The 24,664-nt window shown below is 32.7% G+C and overlaps 1 protein-coding gene across 5 annotated transcripts in view; it reads left to right on the top strand.

Moving 5' to 3' along the window:
• The window catches only part of ago3a (argonaute RISC catalytic component 3a), a 71,625-nt gene that overhangs the window by 14,078 nt on the left and 32,883 nt on the right, over positions 1 to 24,664 (top strand). For all 5 annotated transcript variants that reach the window (XM_009292707.5, XM_068213996.2, XM_068213994.2 and 2 more), the window contains 4 exon segments: positions 19,395 to 19,566; positions 21,983 to 22,103; positions 22,933 to 23,141; positions 24,243 to 24,379. In XM_009292707.5, coding sequence (XP_009290982.1) covers positions 19,395 to 19,566; positions 21,983 to 22,103; positions 22,933 to 23,141; positions 24,243 to 24,379 — 639 coding nt within the window.

Below are 24,664 nucleotides of genomic sequence, written 5' to 3'. Positions count from 1 at the left end.
ACTTTGAAAAAGTCTCATAAATCAACATTTTCTGCATTTCAGAGCAGATGTTTTATTAATGAGAACATTTTGAATATTCCTTGAGTTATATTTAACAGCCCTACAGCTGTGCAGTTCAGACTGACTGGGTGCAAAAGAACTGTTAAAATGTCATAATCTCGGGATTACAGCAACTTTTCAAAGGTTGTATCTTCACTGTAGGAATCTTTATGAGAGCTGTTTAATGTCTGCAGCCTGAGGTATGACTGCATGATATAGGAAAAATCAGACATTGCATTATTTTGTAGAAATATTTACAGAATATATTTATAAAAAAAAGTGTGTGTGTTTGTATATATTTATATATATATATGTGTGTGTGTGTGTGTGTGTGTGTGTGTGTGTGTGTGTGTGTGTGTGTGTGTGTGTGTGTGTGTGTATATATATATATATATATATATATATATATATATATATATATATATATATATATATATATATATATATATATATATATATATATATACAGGGCTCGAAATTGCGACCATTTTGGTCGCATATGCGCCCGAAAATTAATCTATGCGACCTCATAATATATTTTGGCGCATTAGTGCGACTGCAGATAAGGGTTGTAGTGCGCCTGTTTTGATTTTTTGTAAAAACGTGCTGAATCGCTCTTCCCTGCCGCTATATTGGTTCATATTAGCTGTCATTCACTCAAGGTATTTCGCTGTTAGATGACAGGGAAGGAGCTTTTATGACCACAGGAAATGCAAACGGCTGAAGAGTAAAGACTTAAAGCACACAGGTTTGCAAACCCCACCTAAAGTTGAGGCGCAGATGAAAGCGATGATGACACGTCACGTGGTGAATAATGATCCGCCAGCTGAGATCAATCGAGTACGCGCTTCTTGGAGAAGGTGCCCGAATCTCCACGCGTTGCATTCACTGCGTGTTTAGCGCAAATGTCCGCTAAAAGTCAAATCTAATACTGTACATATCATCGCCGAAGAAGCTCGCCTTTACTAAGTTTACACTGAAACTGTGGCTCATAACAAAGAGCGGTATTGCGCCGATGGTTAGCGCAAGAGTCCTGCTCTGCCTGCGCATAAATTGGGTCGGCTGACTCGCCTGCTTTCCACTAACACAGAAAAATGAAGATCATCTCAGACTGAACCTCTAAATTGACACAAACTGAAACCAAAACTTTTAAAGAGTGATAGTGAGACTTACTTTCTTTTGTCTATTCTTTTTGAGGTGTATTTTATTTTTATATTTATTTACTGATGACTGCTTTGCAGCTTTCATCATTGAATTAAATGATTTATTATAATCTTTTGTTTGTTTTGTAGCAGAAATATTATTTATTAAATTGACATGCATATAAAAACAGCAGTACAAAATAAATATTTCTTACTGCAATTCTTAATTTTTGTTTGATGCAAACAATTATTTTTCATAAATTAACAGACTTTTTATAGCAGATAACCTACATTCATGCACATTCAAGGCAGTATCATAATGAGAAATGGAATTCATTGTTACTATTATTGTAATTTTTTATCATCATTAATATTCTATGGCCTAATTATTAGACATTCATTTTGGAATTATTGCACACAAATATCAATGTCTTTGCAGCATTAGTTAGATAGTTGTTTCTAGTTTTTGTCAGTCCCATTAAATGTTGTTTTAAAATACAATAAATCCCTTAAAAAACAATTTGCAGCGGGGCTCAATCATTTTTGGTGGATGCTTCATTTTTTCTGGTGCTCCTAAAATTTTTTTGGTGCTCCTAAATATTTGAAGTTGGGAGCACCGGTGCTACCAAGTAAAAAAGTTAATTTCGAGCCCTGTATATATATATATATATATAGAATTGAAATTAAATATTATGTACAAAAACACTGTTTAGTCTTCATTATATTAATAATTCAGTAAAATTATTCTTCATCAAAGTTACAAATGTACTTTTTTATGCCTGAACTAGGGCTGGGCAATACAATTTTTTCTTATGGCAAAAGTTATTGACCGAACCCCATTGTCAAAAACGATAAAAAAAGTTAAAAGTGATATGTAGGCTATACACAAATTACCGGTTTGTAAACATTCAGGATGTGCATGCAGCGAGGTTGCAGAAAAAAACAGGATCACTAGCATTATAGTGAGGGAATGACAACCGATGCAGGACAGAGTTTGTTGTTGTTTTAGAGACGAGTTATATTAATTCCATATTATATATATATTATTTACATAATGCTTTCAGTGGATTATAACAGCTTGTCACCCAGTGATAAGTTATTCTGCAAAATTACCATTAAAGTGAGTGGAGTTTGTCTGATTGGTCCATTTTGCGATAGCTCCCTCACAATGGATTAGGACGAGACGAAATTGCCAAGCATCCAGCCCCAAATATACAACATCTCATTGAAACTCCGAGTGATTTTACAAGAGACAAGTTAAAGGCCTGCAAGTCTTTACAGCCTTCTAAGATTGCAAAACTGTGTAGAATTTACACCTCTTATGGTAGCCTTTTGCATATACTCTGATGCTTCGGTTCATTCATTCATTTCTGCTTCTGTCAATATGATTTAATAGCTACAACAACTGTGACAATCTCTTAAAAAGAACGACTCAAAAAGTGAAATATTGAAATACTTTGGATTCTTACCTGATAAGACTGAAACAAACAAACAAACAAACAATACATCAAAAACTCAAACAAGCAACAGGAAACATTGAAAAATCTTTGACTTCATATAGCCTAAGTTTGTTGGAAAAATGCTTTTTTTTTTTTTTTTTTTAATAAATGAATTTTGTTTAGTATAATTTGTATCTTTATTTGAATGTATTTTTTGTTGGTGTGAATACATTTTGGGTGAAAAGACGTGCAAATACATTTTTCAATAATAAGGGAATTATTTATTCAATTCAAGTAGCCCTATTATAATATATAAAATATAGACATTTTTATTTAATTGATTTGAGTTATGAATTACAGTATCGCATTACTACTTGGTATCACAATTAGGGTTGGTTATCGTTTGGGGTTATTTCAATACAGGTGCTAAACCGTTTCTTTTAAAATGGTACCAAAACGGTGCCTGAAAAGACACTTTTAAGCCACAAAATTATGGTGGATGACTCTAGAAATTTTTTTATTTGACAATCTTTTAAAAAATAATTTTAACAGAACAATATAATTAGTTTAAAGTAAACATTAATTCATATTTTATGTATTTGAATTAAATTAATATATTTCCTTTGATCATTTGTTGGTTAACATGAATTTAAGATTTGAATTATGAAATTACCTTAGCGTTCTACTAACCTGTGGAGAAGCTGTCATCAAAACACTAAACTCTGTTTTCATGGTAATCAGTAATCTAATGATTTGCCTTAATCTGAATAAAGACAATAATATGATGAAGGTTTTTACATGAGTTCCTTTTTTGAATGTTCCTTTCATGATCCCGTCTCATGTGTTATTGTACATGGATCGATTAATGTCACATTGTGTCACCATGCTATCCATGTTTCCTCCAGAGTTTCATGTAATTTCATTTTTGTTTTTTCGACTTTAACTGTAGTTTCACTTTCATTCAGGAACATTTCATTCATGCCCCCATGACAAACTGACGTTTTTGATGCGAGCATTAAGTAAAGACTGGTGGAAGAGTGCTCTTCTAATGGAATTTTATACCACACGTTGAATGGAAAGAAAAAAATTCCGCATTTTGCGACGCAGGTGTCTGTGGTCCTTTAAGGTAATCAAAAATCACTGTTTATGTGGTAGTCTAGACTCTTGATCAGAGGATTGTCTTAATCATATTAAAATCGGAGCATTGGTGTCCATGTACGTACTCATTGAAAGTGTCAGATGTTGCACGCTTTCAGAGACAGTGCATTCCTCTGCCTTTAAGTTGATTCCATGAGCCCTCAAATGTGTCATTAAATCTGACGTGTTTCCCCCTTACATGCAACTTTTGTTAAGCATCTGCTTGACATTGTTGTGTCAGCTGTGTCGCTTTAAAATGCTTAGTTTAAGCAAATTTGATGAACGCGATCATGTGTATTGATCTGAAAAGAGTCGCTCTTGCTCATTGAATGTGCTGTACTGCATGTTTCGTGCACCCGTTCCTTATGCAACAAGAACAAACGCCTGACATCGCCTGACTGTATTTTGCAAAGCTGTTTAAAATTAAATGTTTAAAGATGGTGTGAAAACGCGTACCTATGTGTGCCTTTAATGCACCCCTTGATGCTTCTTATGTCTTTGTCGCAGCACCAGTGGCACCGAAATCAGCCACTGAAAATTATATGCTGATTTTGTCCTGTACATACCGGTTACAAAGGTACTAGTGCTATAATGGCACCGGGTTTCCGTACCCAACCCTAATCACAATACTTTAGTTGGTATAATATCGTAACATGAATAAATGGTATCGCAACAACCCTATTCTCAGCTGTTGTGGTGATCAACTGTAATCCCAGCTCAACCTTGCATATCCTGCGATGTGGCTATTACAGACACACACACTGCGATATCGATGCTGAAATTATATATTGTGCAGCCCTATGGTGTCTGTCAGTTGGACAACTGTACACATGCAGAGATATACACACACTCCAGCCTCCCATCAGTGAACTGTCACTGTGCGTCTGAACCTGGTGCTGTGACTGACGCCATTGTGTCGCACCGCCGAGCTCTCAGCCTGTTCCCACAACCCAAGCCTCAGTGGATTAGACTCACAACAGCTGTATTGTGTGTGTGTGTGTGTGTGTGTGTGTGTGTGTGTGTGTGTGTGTGTGTGTGTGTGTGTGTGTGTGTGAGAGAGAGAGAGAAAGAGAGAAATGTTTAAGCAAGATTGTGTATTTGCTGTATTTCACGCAGAGAGCTCAGAGTACAGTCGTGCTTTTAGCGATGAATATATGGAAACTGACTTGATTGGATGGTCATCAGTTAGTGTGTTATTGATCTAAAGTTCTTCTGGCAAGCTTTGTTCAAACTACATTTGAGGATCGACATCGCATTGTGTGTATGTGTAATATTCACATTGCAGTATTAGATTATTTATTAAATATTAAAAGATAAAGATGCAATTAAACTGCAATAATGACCATGTTATTTTACATTTGATTGTTCAATTTCTGTGATTGAACGCTTTTTGACTCCCCAGAAAACCATTTATTTAACTTATTTTTGATCTTGATCATGTTTATATGCTTTTAAATTTACTATAATTTATGCAGATGAAGAATTCATCATCCCAGTGGATCTAAATGAATGAAATCTTTCCAAATACAGTGGTCTCTCGTTATTTGCGGGAGTTACGTTCTGAAAGTTACCTACAATAGGCAAATTCTGCGAAGTAGTCCATGTGCCAAGCACATGACAGTTGTAAGTATTGCACACCGGATGCTCACATTTGCATGTTATTTAAAATAAAAACCATTAGGGGTGTCAAAATTAATTGTTTTTTCGGTGCACCGGGATGCAGACGCGGACAATTCGGTATTGGTTCATTGATAATAATCGGTTATTATGGACTGACGTCATTTATCTCCTATGCATTTTGTTGCGAAGGAGGTGAGCGCCAGTATTTACAACACTCAGGAGCCAATTCATGGCCGGCCCTTGGCATAGGCAGTAAAGGCAAATGCTAAGGGTGCTGTATATCCATGGGGGCGCCAGAAATGAGCGCGGTTAAGTTGGTTTTGTTTTCGAAATTCCTGAGACGTTCAGTTATAGCTCCAATAACTCAAAAACCTCTTACCCTAAAAAGATCTAAAGTGTGTTTCCTACAAAAAGTCAAAGCTGGTTGGTTATGTTTCACAGCTGTCTTTTTCCCTTTTTTCGCTCGAAATTACGACCATTGCTTCCTTTAAGCCCTCGCAATATGTGTTTAGCCGAGAGAGCTCGTGCGGAGCGGAGCTCACAGTAAGGGACCGTCGGAAAAGTGCTTCATTTTTTCGTTTTTTTTTTTGCTTCGCTCAGCTTGAGCTCTCCCGGCTAAACGCATATTGTGATGGTTTGTGTGTGTGTGTGTGTGTGTGTGTGTGTGTGTGTGTGTGTGTGTGTGTGTGTGTGTGTGTGTGTGTGTGTGTGTGTGTGTGTGTGTGTGTGTGTGTTTGTTTGGTTGGTGCTATCTCTGTTTGTATGAGTGTGCATGACAGACAGTGTGGTGCTGTGTGTCTGTGTGTTTATACAGACAGCTCGTTATAGCCTCCCCCCAAAATATAACACTGTATAAATAAGCATCGTCAATGCACCGTGATGCACCGAGATATAGAATTGAACCGAATCGATGGCATGATAATCGTAACCGAACCGTGAGATACAGAACCCTGATTACATAATTGTACAGAATCTGACTCGGCTTTGTCACACAGTGCCTGCAGTTAGTTTCGAACTCACAGCGGTTTATCATAAACCTTTCATCAATCATTTTTACCGCAATTGACAGCAAGAACGAACACTGAAGCATTGTCTGATTGACAAGCAGCACTCACATGTGTTCAAAAGAATCTAAAACGCACAATAGGACGAATTTATGCTGCATTTTCTAAAGTAATACTATCTGTATTTAGCTTTTTACTTGTATGGTGGCTCTGAGCTTTCAAAACACCTTATAAAATGCCTTTTCGAACATTGTATATGTCTGCATACATTACTGTAACACGTTTCATTTAAGAACATTTGAGCTGGTTTCAGTTCTTGGTCCTTTCATTTTTATTTTACTTAAGACACATTTATTAAACTTGTTTGTTAATTAAGTGCCATTTTTGTTATTTAACCAATTATTTTTATGCAACAGTCAAGGTGCATGTTAATTTGCTATTGTTATTATTAGTTTTTATTTTTGGCATGCTATAAAATCATGAATGTAGGTCTATATGATCACCTTGCAATTTTGAAATGAGCTTTTTTGCTTAGAGTAAGCTATTCAGTTCATAAGATTAGTTTTTTTTTACTGTTGTGAAGTTTTTGAAATATAATCAGTTGTTTCCTGTATAAAAATATAACATTTTGAAATATTTATAATTATCTGTTATAGTACATCGGCTATTGGCCTCTGAATCTTAAGGGTTATCGATATCGATCGGCCATATAATCCATATCAGTGCATCCCTAGTCTACAGCCATTTAGGAGCCAGAATACAATGCTCTCTTTAAAAAAAAATTATAATAAAAAAAAAGTTTGCCAAATTGCACTAATAAATCGAAACTGCTAAGCCACAAAAGGTGAACCGCGTTATAGCGAGAGACCACTGTAGATGTAACCACGGAGAGTGACACTAACAACAGAAGTTTGGATCCACATGCAGGTTAACTCTTCGTCAGGCAAGCAATGGTCAATACAGGTGACAATGGGTATGTGTAGGCAGTCCAGAAGCGTAGTCAATATAACAAGCGAGAGGTCGAAAGGCAGGCGGCAGACAGGGATAACTAAATAAGCAAGGCTAGGTAAGAACACGGGAAAACAAGGCTAGAAAAACACGTTGTAATGTCAATGTGGCAGATAACACGACTCGGCAAACTGAATGGGTGAGTGTGTGGCTTAAATAGAGTGTGCAATCAGTCTCTGACAATCCTCAGGTGGTGTGAATGTAATCAGTCTAGATGAGGAAGCATGTGTGAGTGTGACCGGAGTGCATGTATGAATATGTAGTCCAACAATGGCGGAATTGTAGTCCAAGGTTATGGTGAGTGAGAACCAGCGATCTTATGGAATCCGACCGCTGGTAATCGTGACAGTAGAGCTATTCAAACCATCTGGGGAAATTATATTCATATTGCAATATTTATCCCAACAAAACAGATTATCGCAATGTCAGATTGTCCTGCTATAATGCTGTCATAGTTTTAATTTAATTATTTATTTTAGATTTTATTTCATTTTATATTATTTACTTCATTTTTCAACCAGGTTTGTGGGTAATCTTTTTACTATTTATTTTATATATAAATATATATATTATAAATAGTTTGGACTTTTTATTGAGGCTAAATTGAATTAACATTTGTTATTTTGTTGTTTGTTCTGTTTGTATTTATTTCAGTTTCAATTCAACTTGAGCCATTTTCAGTCTGTGTTAAAATGCTCATTTTAAGATTTTGTTATAGTAATTTGTTATTTTTGTAATTTGTTATTTTTTTTTTATTTCTCTTAATTTATTTTATTTGACTTATATTTTAGCTATTTCAAAATAGTTGCTCAAAATAAAATAAAGTTGGATAAAGATAGAAAACAGATCATACATGAGAATTTCAGTTAGTTTTCAGTGCAGCTTTTATTCTTAATTTACAGTTTAAAATGAACTATTTTTTACTAAAGATAAAATAATAAAATAGTTCATTTTAAACTGTAAATTAAGAATAAAAGCTGCACTGAAAACACATTTATATTTAAATATGTATAATGTATATATTATGTTCGAGCAGGGACTCGAACCAGCGACCTTTTCACTGTGATGCAACAGTGCTAACCACTGTTCCACCTCACATTAACATAGAATACACAATTTCTGTCAATTTATTAGCAAGAGTTTAAAGATACTGAATTTTATGATTATCCAAACACCCAATATTTGAACACACTGTGATCAGCCAATATCACTCCAATTCCTGATATTCCTATTTCAATTCTCTTTCGGTAACTTGCAGAATATTTATAGCACAGTGCTGTTAGCGTTAGTGGAAGAATGAGTGTTCAAGAACTCATTACCATAACCTATAATAGGACTTTATCTTCAGCTAATTGTACAAATACACAATGTTCGCCTTGAGCTCGCCTCTGATTCGTCTGGTTATTGAACATTGAGGTGACGTGTTTCCAGCGTCCCAAGCTGACGTAGCACAGCGTCTGTCTCTTCTAGTGTAGACATGGTGTTACTGTGCAAACAGCCAGTCTCTGCTGTGGCTGTAGGAGCTCGCAGCTCTCAGCACAGTGCAAATGCATTAATGATTCAGCTTCACCAGAGCAGCTCAGCCCAATGATGAATTACTCCTCATCACTTTTACTCGTATCTTTTAGGGATATTAACATTCGTTTTCTTTCATTTCGTGTTTCCGCTTTTGTCCTCTGGCAGCGTGTGATGCTGTAATCGCTGTAAATGGCGGTCTCCATGGTCACCACGTGGTCATTCCTGCCCGCTTTAGTCTCTGTTTATGGGTCACCTGAGGACACTGTTGGTTTTGCCAGTACAAAGAAGCAGAGATTGGAGTAATCTAATCGTTCCGCGGCCCACCTCTCCTGTGCAGCTTCTTCCACTCTTCTTATTATGATCATGTCGTGGGCTTCTGTATCATTATTTTTAGGGATGCACTGTTACCATTTTATTTATTTTTTTTATCCGATCCCAATACCAAAATTCGAGTATCGATCGTTACAGATCCGATCCCAATACTGTGTAGTTTTTTTTTCTAAGCATACACTGTACAAAAAAACTAATTAAAAAAAATAAGTTATTTTCTGCAGGGGCGTCAGAAAATTACCGTAAAAAAAGAAAAAAAAAACAAAATTAAAAAATGTAAATAATCTGTAAAAAACTATTTTTTTTGTTCCGTGATTACAAGTTATTATTGTCATTTTACAGATTTTCACTGTAATGATACTGGTAATTACTGCCATTTTTCAAATTATTACTGTAAATATATAATTTATTAATGTAATTATACAGAATTAATATGATTATAAGGATTATTACTGCAATTATACAGTTTATTAACTCTAAAGATAATTACTGTAATTATGCAGTTTATTAGTGTAAAAGTATAGATTAATTTATGTAATTATGCATGATATCTCTAAATATTCCATAAATTGTTCTTTATAATGAATAATCTTTATTTTATTATTGTTTTAAATAAAATATTTATTTAGATTTTTTTTTACATTTAATTTTTTTAATTAATTATTTTATTTATCTTTATTTTATTTTTGTTTTTAAAATACATTTTTATTATCTTTTTTTCATTTAAGTTAATTTTTTAAATTTATTCATTGTATTTAAATTTCTTTTCTTTATTACCTATTGTATTTGTTAAAAATGTATGTACTTTTTTATTTTATTTTATATTTTATTTTATATTTATTAATTTATTTTTGTTATTTTTTTATTTTATTTATTTCCTTGTTTTCTTATTATTTTATTTTTACTTATTTTATATTTGCTTTCATTTTAAATTTGTTATTCCTGTTAATAATTTTATTATTATTATTATTATTATTATTAGTAGTAGTAGTAGTAGTAGTATTATGAGAATTATTTATCTGACAATAATTATATTAATGGTAATGATTATAAACATTTCAACTGCAATATGCTGTGAAATAAATACCACATGGTCTAAATAATTTCTAGGAAAAGCTGTTTCTTTTTTAGAGTCTGTTCTATGTGTTCAATAGAAAACGCCTTCTATTTTTTATCTAGTTTGACGTCCAGCATTCACAAAAGCTGAATTTTCTTACGACAAGCCTATTCAGCTTTCCACACGTCTCATTCTTGCTTTCTCACTCTCCTTTATCTGAGTGCTCTTGATGCTTGTCTACGCTTTCCTCTCAACACTGATGACGCTGTGAGAGCGTGAGTGGTGCACGTATGTTCACGAGTGGGTGGCGGCGGTGTGAAAATAAGCTCTGCCCCCGAGACCGGAGTCAAGGAAGTGTGGCATAATGAGTCATTGGCAGAGTACAGTGTGTGGTTGCATGTGCGGAGGATGGAAAGCGTCGTCCTCTGGCCTCACTGCCGCCTCTTCCACCCCCTTCGAAACCTCCTAAGACTCTCCTCGTCACTCCCTCCAGCCTGGGTCTGAATCTAAATTAGGGCTGAATGGAAAATTGGAAAAATCTGACATTGCAATATTTAGTTTCTCTGCAATAATTCTGACTATATTGCAATACTAAAATTTCACCAGATGGCTTAATTAACTCTATTTGGAAGTTATTGTTTGCGGTGATTCTGTAGAGGAGTGAATCATGCATAAAATATAATAAATAAATTACAAGCATTGAAAAATACAGGAGAGCAATGATAAAAGTGGAATAGACCAGTGGTTTTCTACCTTTTAGGACACCCCCCCCCTCAAGTTTGGCTTATTTCACTCGTGCCCACCCCCTCCATCCTGCCATCCAAAATTATCATGCATGTGCAAACATCACTCACATATTACTTGCTGTGTTTTAAAGTGCATAGAATTAATAACATTAAAACATAAATACATAGCTTACCTGATTCAGTGTAATGGCTTAGCCTGTTTCTGTGAGGACAACATGGTTGGAATTCTACATGACTAACCGTAAATCATCTTCCACTGTCAATAAGTGTTAGCCATAGTAAAAACTAACCGAATTTAAAAACAAAAAGTCAAAATGAAAAAGAAACTTAAACTAATGCAAAATCCAAAACTATTATAACCTTGCCTCAGACAGACCTAGGGGCTATTTCGTAAAAGTGGTTAAGAAAAGCGGAGATTAAAGTCAGAAGCCTGACTTCAATGAGCTGAACTAAACATCCACGCTTAAATTGGTTCCATAACAGCAAGTTGAAGATCATTTGATCAGACCAGTCTGAGTTCAGTTTAAATAATCTAGATAACTGCTCGTGCATGTTTCTGTCAAGAAACCTTAAGTCGAGCATAGATACATCGATTTTGTTGTGTGCCACCATGGCAACTTCGAGAACTGAAAGAGCTCTGAAATGAGACACAGCTGTTCACAGCGAGTGAGCCGCGAAACTGCAGATTGCAGTTGCAGACTGCAGATATTTTTAAATATAGGCTATTATGTAGACCTATTTACATGAAATTAAATATTTGTTATAAAACATAGTCATTGTGCTTGACCGTGTGCGTGAGAGAGAGAGGATTTGCGCTTACTGCCAATTGTTGCTTGCAAGGAAAATGTTTGAATGCATTGCAGGCTTACTAACATGCAAAATATTCTAAATGTAAGCACATAGGTTTAAAATAAATAAAGAGCCGTGCACGCACAAGCGGTGGGATTTTTTATTTGCTCCCGAATCTGCTGCAAATCATTGCTTTCCCTCGGGAAAAATCTTTACATTAAAGTGACGCTGCTGCTCAGCACGGATCATCTCCTAATTATTCCACTCATTTTACAGCTTTAAAGTCATTATTTAAAAATTTTGTCTTCTTCTTTAAATTAGTTAGTGTCTTTCTTACCCCCGTGCTCGCGTGGGTTTTCTCCAGGTGCTCCGGTTTCCCCCAAATCCAAAGACATGCGGCATGCGCTATAGGTGAATCGAATAAGCTAAATTGGCCATTGTGTAGGAGTGTGTATGGATGTTTCCCAGTGAAGGCGTCCGTTGCATAAATCATATGTTGTATAAGTAAAATTTTTTTTTTTTGCTATTAAATATTTAAAGTTTTAATCATTATTAAGAGGTTAAGTTAATTAAAACGGCACCAGAATATGGCAGGTGAATGTTAACATTACTTTGATTAGGCTTTAAGCCTTAGGATAAGCCTGGCTTTTTCTGTAAGCTTGGTTTATGGAATAGTCCCCTAATCTGACATTTTAACTGAAAACAAACAGGAAGTGCATTTTCAGATTTCAATGAAGATTACAAAGGCAAACAAATTTTTTCTTAATGACATGGACGGATGAATTGTTCACCACAAAACTAGCAATGTGAGCTAACAGAATCAATATAGTTAGTTCTGATTTCATGTGTACTTTAACCTGCGGTGAATCCACAAATCTTGTGTGTTCTGATCTGTTGTGCTGATCAGCTTTAATACTGACTCTTTATTGCACATGCTGTGATGCGATTATTGCAGATGAGCACACATTGTGATATTGATGCTGAAACGATATATTGTGCAGCTCTAATCTAAATGCCTCCAGCAGAGCATGTGCAGACATCCGCAAGTTTGCGTTTGGTGTAAAATCACATCGCTATCAGTCTAGTAGAGGCTGGCTGATTTCCATGACAAAGATGCAGTCGTCTGGAGTTTCGGACCCCCCTGTTTGTCTGGCTGCGTATGAAAGCTGGGGGTCTCTCTGAGCGGCCTGTGTCTGCTGTTTAGAGGCCCACCAGGTGAAAAGGGAATCGGCTTCATGGCAGAATAGACATGCAACAGTAAGCACCCACATTTTCAGCTGCTGGCTTCTGGAAAAGTATTTTCCCCATCCGTTGACTCGAGATGAGTCACAATATGATAATATTATGGTACAACTAAAAGATTGTTTAACTGTTTGGCTTTTTCTTTTGTGTTTTTGGTTTGGTTTCTGTTTAGTTTGTTTTTTTGTTTGATTTGTTTTTTGTTTGGTTTCAGTTTGGTTTTTGTTTGGTTTGTTTTTTTGTTTGGTTTCTGTTTGGTTTCTGCTTGGTTTGGTTTAGTTTTTGTTTGGGTTGGGTTTGGTTTCTTGGTTGTTGTTAGGTTTGTTTTTTTGTTTTATTTAGTTTTATTTTATTGTATTTTTTATTGTTATTTTATCGTTTTTATTTTATTGTCTTGTTTTTATTTCATTTTTATTTTATTACTATTTTATTTTATTGTTTTTATTTTAGTTATAAATGTATTTAGTTGTATATACACATTAATAATAATAATAGTAACAGTAATAATAGTAATATATTAGTATATATATACACACATTAATAATAATAACCGTTATTAAAATAATTATGTAAAAATATATATTGTACTTGAGTATTATAATTGTAATACACTTTCAATTTAAAATAATAAAAAGTCATTGTAATTATGTACATTATTTTCCATTATATGTGTTAATTGAGAAGTGTAAAATATTTTTTTTATTAAATCATAAAATATAATGACGTATAGATAAAGAATTTGCATGCGTTTTGAGTTGACTTGTAAGATTTAATAATTGACTGAGTGTTTTTGTGCCTAAATTAATTGAAAAATATGTCAGTAAATTTGTTTGTCTGTCATGAAAAGCTGATTTATTTTTTAATTGTATATTTTTTTTACCATCATTACTATTTAGAAAACCACAAGAAAATATTCTTGTTTAAGGATTTACATTTAATTTAGTTATATTATTATTATTATTATTATTATTATTATTTATTATTATTATTATTATTATTATTATTATTATTATTGTTCTGAATTGTTACAATTATTGTACTTTTTGTATTTTTGTTGAATTTTTTGTTATAATAATCCTATAACTTTCTGTAAAACTCAAATGACAGGGCAACAAAAAAGCTCAATTAATTTGTAGAGCAAACCTCTCGTCTTGAAGGGTTTATATTTTATCGCCGGAAATCAATTTCTCTATTAGGTTTTTAGTCCTGGATGCGGATGCTTGTGTGCTCTATTAACTGCAGCAGGTAATGATTCAGTCTGACCCTCGCCAGTTTCTCACAGCGAGTCCTGTTTTTCTGCCTTTTTTTTTTAAACCGTGACTCTGCTCTCCTCTGCTTTGAAGACTGGCCGGTTCAGCAGCGGTTATGAGTCAAACCAGGATGAATCACTCTGAGCCTGACATTCGTTTAGCACAGACGGATCACAGAGACCATTTGCAGGGAAACGCTAGACTGAACCTTCAGTAAACTTCTGTCTCTTTACTAGAGTCTTGTTAGATGATGCTGGAGAAGCCAGACAGCTTGTGTTTTGACGCATTGGATTGTCATCTCAAAGGGGAACTGTTATTCTGTTATATGGCATTACCTGATGGATCGTTGGTAATATTTCCGCAAGATGACCATGTCGCAGTTTAGCTAAACTAATTCACACCTCCTCCTGAAGTGACGAGCGATGCATTTAAACATTGTTTTCCAGCCGCGGCTGCTCTACATTCTCGAAATGTATAGTCTGTCTAAAGTAGGGATACAATCAGCCAGCGCAGTCGTCCCTCCAGAGTAAAAATGACATTTTGTGTCTGCCGGTTTTGTTTACTTGCGGGAGTTCATGGGCATTTTCCCACACGTGAATTCTGACCAATCAATAAGCAGTTTAGGAAATATGTTCAACAACATCTGGGAAATGAGAGATGTGGATTTTGTCACATGACTGCATTCTGGTTCTTTTCAACTGGTTCGGTCCAAAGCCAGCAGCGTGGTGTGAAAACGACCCAAAGACGGTAGAAAATGCAGCAATCATTTATTGCCCTTGGTCCGGACCAAATGAAGCGAACTACAGATGTGAAAGCACCCTAAGAAGTAACAAAATTTTTATGGGGGAAGCAAAAACTATTTTCACTGGCTAATATAAAAAAACCTTAGTGTTTTGCTGTGTGAAAGTCCGAAATTTCATTCACAATGTTCTCAAAAAGGTCTCAAAGTCTTAAATATGACTTATAACCAAAAGCAAGTTCATATTGTAAATATTTCTTTAACGATACTTTTCGAAAATTCATTTAATTTTTCCCTTCAAATAGAATTTTTAGTTGCGCCATTAAGAAATCAGGGCACTCTAGAGCCCTGCAATACTTTGTAATAAAATAACGTTCTTAATCGTTTTTCTTTTTTGTAGAAAACCGTTTTCGGAATATTTTGTTTAATAAGGAACGCAAGAACACAAACGATTTCGAATTCTGCTCGGAGTGAACCAATTGGGTTTTTTTCTTTTCGTTTTTAAGCCCAGCTTGGCAGAAACCCTGATTTAGTATGAGTGAAGAGTTCAGATGCAAAAACCTGTAAGTGCCGCCTGAAATTCTATAGAAAATGAACATTTTTCTCAACCTTCTTTGTTTATGTTAAGATATTTCACTTTAAAGAACAGGGGTCTGTTCTTCGTACCTCACTTAAATGATCTAAGATGATTTGGCAGATCCTGGATCTTTTAATCTTGATAACTGATCTCTCGCTAATTTGGTTCTTCAAACAAGTTCGTGAATCAGATTAGAATGTCTGGATGAACTGATCTGAGATCGCTGCGTGTGTTGTGAAGGACTGATCTATCGATCCTCGAAATCATGATCAGCAGTGCAACGATTGGCTGACGGCACAGCTGCGTAATGACATCATCTGATTAATATTCAATTATCCATGTGAGCAAAATTGCATCAAATTAGCAGTAAACGGTTTGTTGAATATGACACGCAGTAACCTTCCACATTTGTTGTGAGCTGCAGGCTTTACACTTTCATGTGTCAAGAGTATCATCATGTATTTTAATGCAAATCAATGTATTTATTTCTACATTTAGAAAATATTTTCTTTATCATAGTAGCCGTTTTTTAATCGCTGTATGGAATAACTGGTTGTTTACAAAAGCATTTTGATATTGGTAAAGGCGTCTGCAACTTTGTGAAGCATCAAATCACTGGCATATTAACTGTCAAAACATGTTTATGACTGCATAAATGTATTATTGCTTTAAAAAAGTCACATATTGTGTATTTCTATTATACACAATTTGTACTAAAGCGATCTAAAAAGTTCATATCAATAAGTTTTTCTCTGTGCACCACCAGGTGGCAGTCTTTGTACTTTCATTTTGAGAGTGCAGATTGCATAAATTTTATTAATCTATATAACTTTATTTATTTTATTAATGACTATAACTTTAAATATATATATATAGTTAAAAAAATATTTACTCTTCCCAAGTGTATATAACTACTACTGTAAGAAAATATCAGAATTCGTAACATACTTTCTGTATTATCTTTGCTTGAACTAAGCCGATCTAATCCTGTTTATATAAATTGAACCTGCTCCCGATCAGGTTTGACCTAGCAGAACTGTTGCTATGACAACAACTCTCGGATCAGCTTTGAAGAACGAAACTATCCTGGATCGTGTCAAATAGTCAATATCCAAATTCAGCTAACTGAGTAATCCACGTATGAAGAACATACACACAGGTGCCTGATTTAAAAAAAAAAAAAAAAAAAAAAAAAAAAATATATATATATATATATATATATATATATATATATATATATATATATATATATATATATATATATATATATATATATATATATATATATATATTTTAGACATGCATATCTCTAGTTAGACCCTAATATAGGTCTCATCTACCTCAATTACAGATTCAGTCAGAATATATTGGAAAATGTGTCTGTTCTGCTTCTTATTTTTCCCCTTTCTCATTAGCATGCACAATGTATCTATAGTCTGTTTTTATTAAGGTGTTTAATTATTACTAACACTATATCACTAATCCAGCATGACCCTTCCCATTAAGATTGGATTATATGTATTCCTTTTAGCATCTGTAAACTGGTGAAATCCCTGTGAGCGAGTGAGGCTGAATCATGTATGGCCAGTGTTACTGCGTGGGCCTTGGTTGAGTTTAATATAACTGACTCATGGGTGAAACATCCTTTTTGTGAAGGTGGCAATATTTGATTCATTGAGCATCATTTCTGTTTATTGTGCTTTCTCCATTCCTCCTCCCAAATGTTGCTGAAAGACCCATGAGTGCAAGTTGTCTGCTATGAATCTGCTGGTGTGCCATGGGCGTCTCACAGTCAGGGAATCATTAGCTGCAATCACTGTCAAACTCGCTCATGAAGATGGTATTAAATTTTCAGCATCTCTCTGTAGGAAGCAGCCGTCTGAACAGTGGCTGATGCAGACTTTTACTGTCTTCACCATTTCGTACTGTAACTGTGTTGGTGCATATGAGACGAAAGTTTACCGTGTGTCATTTATTAATTGGAAGTCTTTTTTGTTATTTTGAATTATCATTTATAATCCCTTTTGTCAATAATTGTAATAACAATAATAATAATTGTATTATTATAATTATTATTCATATTATTATTATTATTATTATTATAGTAAAAGAAAATTAATGTTTTTATTATTTGTATGTTCATAATGTTGTTCAAAAATATTAAGAATAATCATTTTTAGTATCATTTAATCATTATCAATGTGATTAATATTTGAAAAGCTTTGATAATTTTTTTTACATTTTTGTTTTATTGTATAATTATTATTATTTGTTAGTTTTTATTTACTATTTAAATATTTTTAATTTAGTTAATTATTAATTAATATTTTTATAAATGTTTAAGTTGTCGTATTATATTATAGTTACAATTAAGTTATTAACGTTGTTGTTGATGATGATTATGATGATGATGATGATGATGATGATAGTAATTGTTGTTTTAATTATTATTATTTTTTTAAATAATAGTTTTATTGTTAAACCTTTTTATTTTAATATAATCATTTATTATTATTATTACTGTCATTATTATTATTTTTATTATAAATATTAATAGTTGTATTAAATAAATTTTTATATAACCATTTATTATGATGATTATGATTATTATTATTATTATTATTATTATTATTATTATTATTATTAACAACAATAACAACAGCAACAATAATAATAACTGTTGATTTAATTATTATTATTATTATTATTATTTTATTAAATATCTTTTATATAATCATGTATTATGATGATTGTTTTTAATAATGATGATATATAATTATTAAGAGTGTTTATTTTTACTTAACCATTTATTATGATTATTATTTTATTATTAAACATGTTTATGTTTATATAACCATATATTATTATTATTATTATCATTATTATTAAACATGTTTTTTAACCTATTATTATTATTATTATTATTATTATTGTTATTATATTAAACAAGTTTATTTTTATATAACAATTTATTGTGAATATTACTATGATTATTATTGTTATTATTAATATTGTTTATAAATAAACTTGTTTTCTTTATAACTTGTTGTTGTTATTATTTTTAAACATTTTTATATAACCATTTATAATAATAATAATAATAATAATAATGTAATAATAATAATAAAATAATAATAATTAGAATTATTATTATTAGGATAAATTTATAATAATAATAATAATTATTATTATTATTAATATTATTATTTAATTATTATTGCTATTATTGTTATTACAATTTTGCAATTAAACCTGTTTATTTTTATATAACCATTTATTATTATTATTATTATTATTAATAATAATAATATTTTATTATTAAACGTGTTTTATAACCTATTATTATTATTATTATTATTATTAGTAGTAGTAGTAGTAGTAGTAGTAGTAGTAGTAGTAGTAGTAGTAATAGTATTAATGTTATTATTAATAATACTATTATTATTATTATTATTATTATCATTATTATTATTATTATCATTATGATTATTATTATTATTATTATTATTGTTATTATTTTTATTAACAATTTGTTTCATTATTAAACCAAGTAGAAATTATATTACATACAATTAACAGTTGTCCATTTGCTGAATGTTATTTGCATCAGGCACATGAAGGATTATTGTATGATAGGAGTGTTTCGAACCGTTGTCGCTTCATTTTGTGTCATTGTTTTGAAGGTTGTCATTGATGCAGCCCATATGGCCAGCAGTGTTACTGTTTGCTGAATGTAACAGTCTTCATCTGTGTCTCTCAGGAGCCGTTGGGGCCCAGTCCCTGTTCTCCATGCCACGGAGGCCCGGCTATGGCACCATGGGGAAACCTATCAAACTGCTGGCCAACTGCTTCCAGGTGGAGATCCCAAAGATGGACGTCTACCTGTACGAGGTGGACATCAAGCCCGAGAAGTGTCCACGGAGAGTAAATAGGTATGGTGTTTGTGTTCGTCAGAGACATTAGTCATCTTAGAAAAGTGTTTGATAAGCCCTGTGAACAATTCCTGTCTATATGAGATAAATGGAAGTTGTCTTTGTATAACTACAGGGTTCAACGCTAAAGATTTTTCTACTCGGTTTTTTACTTGCCCTGTCAAAATTTTCACTGGCCCCACCAAAAAAAAGAAGTTAATTGCTATTTCTAAGCCACATATTTTAAATAATGTGTCAAGGCAAACATAATTGTTTATAATACAATAGTTTTTATTGAGCATAACTTTAAAAAAAAATACAAATGACAATTAAAAAAAATACAATTGTGATGTAACTAAATAAATGAAAATAAGTAAAAATAAATAAATAAATAAATGAATAAATAAGTTAATTAATTAATTATTAGCCTCCCTATTTATTTTCCCCAATTTCTGTTTAACAGAGATTTTTTTCAGCACATTTCTAAACATAGTTTTAATAACTTGTTTCTAATAACTGATTTGTTTAATCTTTGCCATGATGACAATAAATAATATTTTAGTAGATATTTTTTAAAACACTTCTATACAGTTTAAAGTGTCATTTAAAGGCTTAACTAATTAGATTAGACAGGTTAGGGGAATTAGGCAAGTTATTGTATAACAATGGTTTGTTCTGTAAACTATTGAAAACAAATTTAGCTTAAAGAGACTAAAATTTTTGACCTTAAAATTTCTTGCCAAAATAAAACAAATAAGACTTCCTCCAGAAGAAAAAATATTATCAGACATACTGTGAAAATTTCCTGCCTTTGTCAAAAATCATTTGGGAAATATTTAAAAAATAAAAATAAAATCATCCACAGACATCATCGCCAAATATAAATCAGAGAGGTCAGAGTTTCTCATACAGAGCCTCATTTCAGTTGTCAAGTTTTGTAAAAGTTTATCTATTGTATTAATTAATCTATTAAAAAAACATTTGGATAGAATTATGCATTATAGGCTTAAACTATAGAGAGAAATTACAGATGAACAGAGACCGCATCAGATCATGAAGCAGTTTAATGTTAATCTTTCTTTATAGGTGTCATTGCAGAAATGAACAAAACATTTGGCCTAATATAACATATTATTAGATTAAAATATGCAAAAATTATCAGATGGTCATTTCAGTCAATTTTAAATCCTAAAGTATAAACAGCTCTCGTTTATGTTATCATGCTTTCACTTTTCGTATTTGACATGAAACGTACATTTGCTGGTAGGAATGACATGCTTTTCTGCATCTGAGATGGATAGCATACTTCGTAACTTAGCGATATTTCTCAGATGAAAGAAGGCAGTTTTTGTGACATGGGATATATGATTTTCAATAGTTAAATTAATGTTCCTATCTACTGTCCTGAGCGCCTTGCACGCTGGCCCCAGGCCATCGGGCAGTCCTTATTGTCGAACCCTCAACTAGCACTTCTTGTGTGTGTTGCCTCTTCTGGCTGAATGCCTCCTCAATTATATGTTGCTTTGGACAAAAGTGTCTGCTAAATGACTAAATGTAAATCTCTATTTAGTTTCCATTGCAGTTAAGAGATTTAATAAAGTTATTTCTGTTAAACAACTTGAGCTTGGCAAAAAGACACAGTTGTTATAATACTGTGATAAACGCAAAATTACATTTGGAAAGTGCTTTAACTAACTAACTAACTAACTAACTAACTAACTAACTAACTAACTAACTAACTAACTAACTAACTAACTAACTAACTAACTAACTAACTAACTAACTAACTAACTAACTAACTAACTAACTAACTAACTAACCAACTAACTAACTAACTAACTAACCAACTAACGTCAAACATTTCTAGTAGGATGAATTTAATTGCTTTAGAACTTTATAATTGGCAATGTTGAGTGAAGAAGTGCTTTATATTAACGAAATGAAAGCAGTACATTGAAATGCTACATATCATTGACCCTGTTAATTCTTTAATATCAGGATAGGCTGATTTTGGTGTATGTTGCTTTGGTAGAACTAATAAAGAGCTTACTTGCTTATTTTTGATTGTAAAGTCATTGTAAAGTCATTAACTGGGTGGATCTGGTGAATTAATTAATTGAATAAGTTTTTCTTAAATACAACAACATCCTTTAAATAAATGACAAGATATGTGTCGTGAAGATGAAAGCAATAAAGATCTGGAAGTGTCACATAAAAGTATCTTTTATTCATCTCCTATGATAAATTATTGTAGTTCTGGTTTTGATGTCCTCAAAACAAAACTGAAACATCTAAAATAGTAAGAGAAAATAGTCAACCCTCTGCATTGCCACACCAATGCATTTACTTTTACATGCTTGTAATTTGTGTTTTTATTTGCATGTTCCTGTTCTCTGCAATAATAATAAGTAAATACTGAAGAGTGTTGTCTCTGCAGGGAGGTGGTGGACTCCATGGTGCAGCACTTTAAAGTCACCATCTTTGGGGATCGAAGGCCAGTTTATGATGGGAAGAAAAGTCTCTACACCGCCAACCCACTTCCTGTGGCACCTGCAGGGGTAAACAAACACAAGCTTCTTTCAGAATTTGTTTAGGCTTCATGGGTGAATATACAGATTATTGTCCAGTGGGAGTTTGGATGGAAATTTGCATGTTAAAATACTCAATAGTATTCTAGAGTTGCATTCAGTCAGCCAGCCAAGCAGTTAATCAGCCAGTCAATTAAATGAAATATGCATAAATATCAATATTTATGTTTGTAAATATATAATTTATGAATATCATAAATATGCATATTCATAAATAAAATTGTATATTATATACATATCAATACATGTAAATAAATAAAATTAAATATAAATGAAAGAAATTGAATGTTAATATGAATATTCATAAATATTATTTAAAATGAATAAAAACATTAATACATAAATATACCATCAATATAAATATTAATAAATTAAATGAAATATAAACAAATAATATTAAATACAAACAAATTAAATTAAATATGAGTATATAAATATGCATATAAATGTAAGTATAAATTAAATAAATAAATGAAATGAAATAAATTAAGTGAAATTGCTCAGAGCAGATGCAGACAGATAATCACCAAGCACTAAGTTTGGATGACATATGTTTGGGGATCAACATGTGTCAACCATCTTCTCAAGCTTGTAATGAGAGACACTTTAAAAGCAAAAGAAAAGTGCTAAGAGCTGTCTGTAAAAAATCATGAAAAACTAGGGGTCTGATTTCTGTATTCATTTGTTTGTTGTTTTAAATTGTATATTTATTTCTTGTCATGAAAATAGTCTTTGTTGACATGGCATTAAATAAAAACGCATCATTGTTTATTTTAAACTTATTGTCATGTATCCACAGGTGGATCTGGATGTCACGCTGCCAGGTGAAGGGGGCAAAGACCGGCCCTTTAAAGTCTCAATTAAGTTTGTGTCTCTGGTGAGCTGGCACCTGCTGCACGAGGTGCTAACCGGGCGCAGTATGCCAGAGCCGCTGGAACTGGACAAGCCAATCAGCACCAACCCAGTGCACGCTGTGGATGTGGTGCTCCGCCATCTGCCCTCCATGAAGTGAGTGCATGTGCAGCAATTCTAGCCAAAGCATTAACTTTTTTTTTTTTTTTTTTTTATATATATAAAGATGACAACCTACAGCTGACCATCCAATATTTATGAGCACATTAAGAATGTTAGGAGGTTAATACATTTTTTAAATAATTTCACTTGTTAATGGCTCTCTTTATTTATTTAAATGCAAGCTGTACGCTGCATTGAAAAATGTTTTTTTTTTTTTTAAACAAGCATCTTTTTTAATATGATTTTTAAAAATAATTGTGCAGTGAAAATTACAACATTAATTTTATTTTTCCTGATATGTATCATTTTTAGTAGCATTAAGTTATTATTTTTTAATATACATTTTAAATTAATACAAAATTTACTCAAAAGAGACTTCTACAAAAGTGATTTTACTCTGAAATATGCAAATCTCACAATTTATTTTAAGATCATTTTTCAATTTTTTTTGTTTAGCGTTCATTTACCTATTGCCTTTTGAACTTGACATTTTTTTTTTAATCCCAAATTTAAAACCTCATAAGTATATTATAAAAATGATTTTAAAAAATATGCATAAAAAAAATAAAAATCGTGTATATATATATATATATATATATATATATATATATATATATATATATATATATATATATATATGAAACCACGTGGACACACTTTAGTGCTTCCTACACAGACTTTACTTGGACGGGCTGCCCAGGTATATTAACAGCTGCCCAAGTATATTTGATGACTTTTTTTTATTTATTTATTTTTTTTAACCAATATCGGCGGTGGTATACACTGTATGTAAAATATAACAGTTTTTATTGTATTTCTGCGTGCATAAAATACTTTTGGTTATGTTTGTGTTGTTCATTTAGGATTGCAAATTCAAAATATACACAATATAAAGTATGTGAAATTTGTAAATGCATGCATAATTCTTTTATAACAAATGCATTAGGTGAATATAAAAAAAATAAATGCCATTTCTTGCTGGATTTCTCTTCAAACACTCATTAAAAGTGCATTTAGCAAAGACAAGAAATCACTGAATCCTTAATATCATCTGCATTTTTAAGTCTGATGAGGTCTCTTCTTTGTCTCTTACAGGTACACACCCGTGGGCCGCTCATTTTTCTCCGCCCCGGAGGGTTATGATCATCCTCTAGGTGGAGGCAGAGAGGTGTGGTTCGGTTTCCATCAGTCTGTTCGGCCCGCCATGTGGAAAATGATGCTCAACATTGATGGTGCGCATCCTTTGAGTTTCCTTAGCAAGTGTGTTTTTTTTTTAGTAGGAGTGTGAGAGCGGGTCCCACTGAAGGTCTGAATAATGGTGGTGGGGGTTTGTGTGATTGAAGGGGGTGTTAAAGGAGCCTCTCTTTCTTTCACTGAGTTCAGCAGTTCTCTGTGTCTCTGTCTGCGTGTTTTCCCGCTCTCTCAGACTCCCATAAGTCAATTGGCTGCATCTCTGCTCCTCCCCCTCTGTCTGAAGGGCAGGGAAAAGTCCAACCGTCTGAAATCGTCTCTCCTTT

Source organism: Danio rerio, chromosome 16 (assembly GCF_049306965.1).
Source record: "Danio rerio strain Tuebingen ecotype United States chromosome 16, GRCz12tu, whole genome shotgun sequence".
NCBI classification, from domain to species: Eukaryota; Metazoa; Chordata; class Actinopteri; order Cypriniformes; family Danionidae; genus Danio; species Danio rerio.
This window is presented reverse-complemented; position numbering and strand designations above follow the sequence as displayed.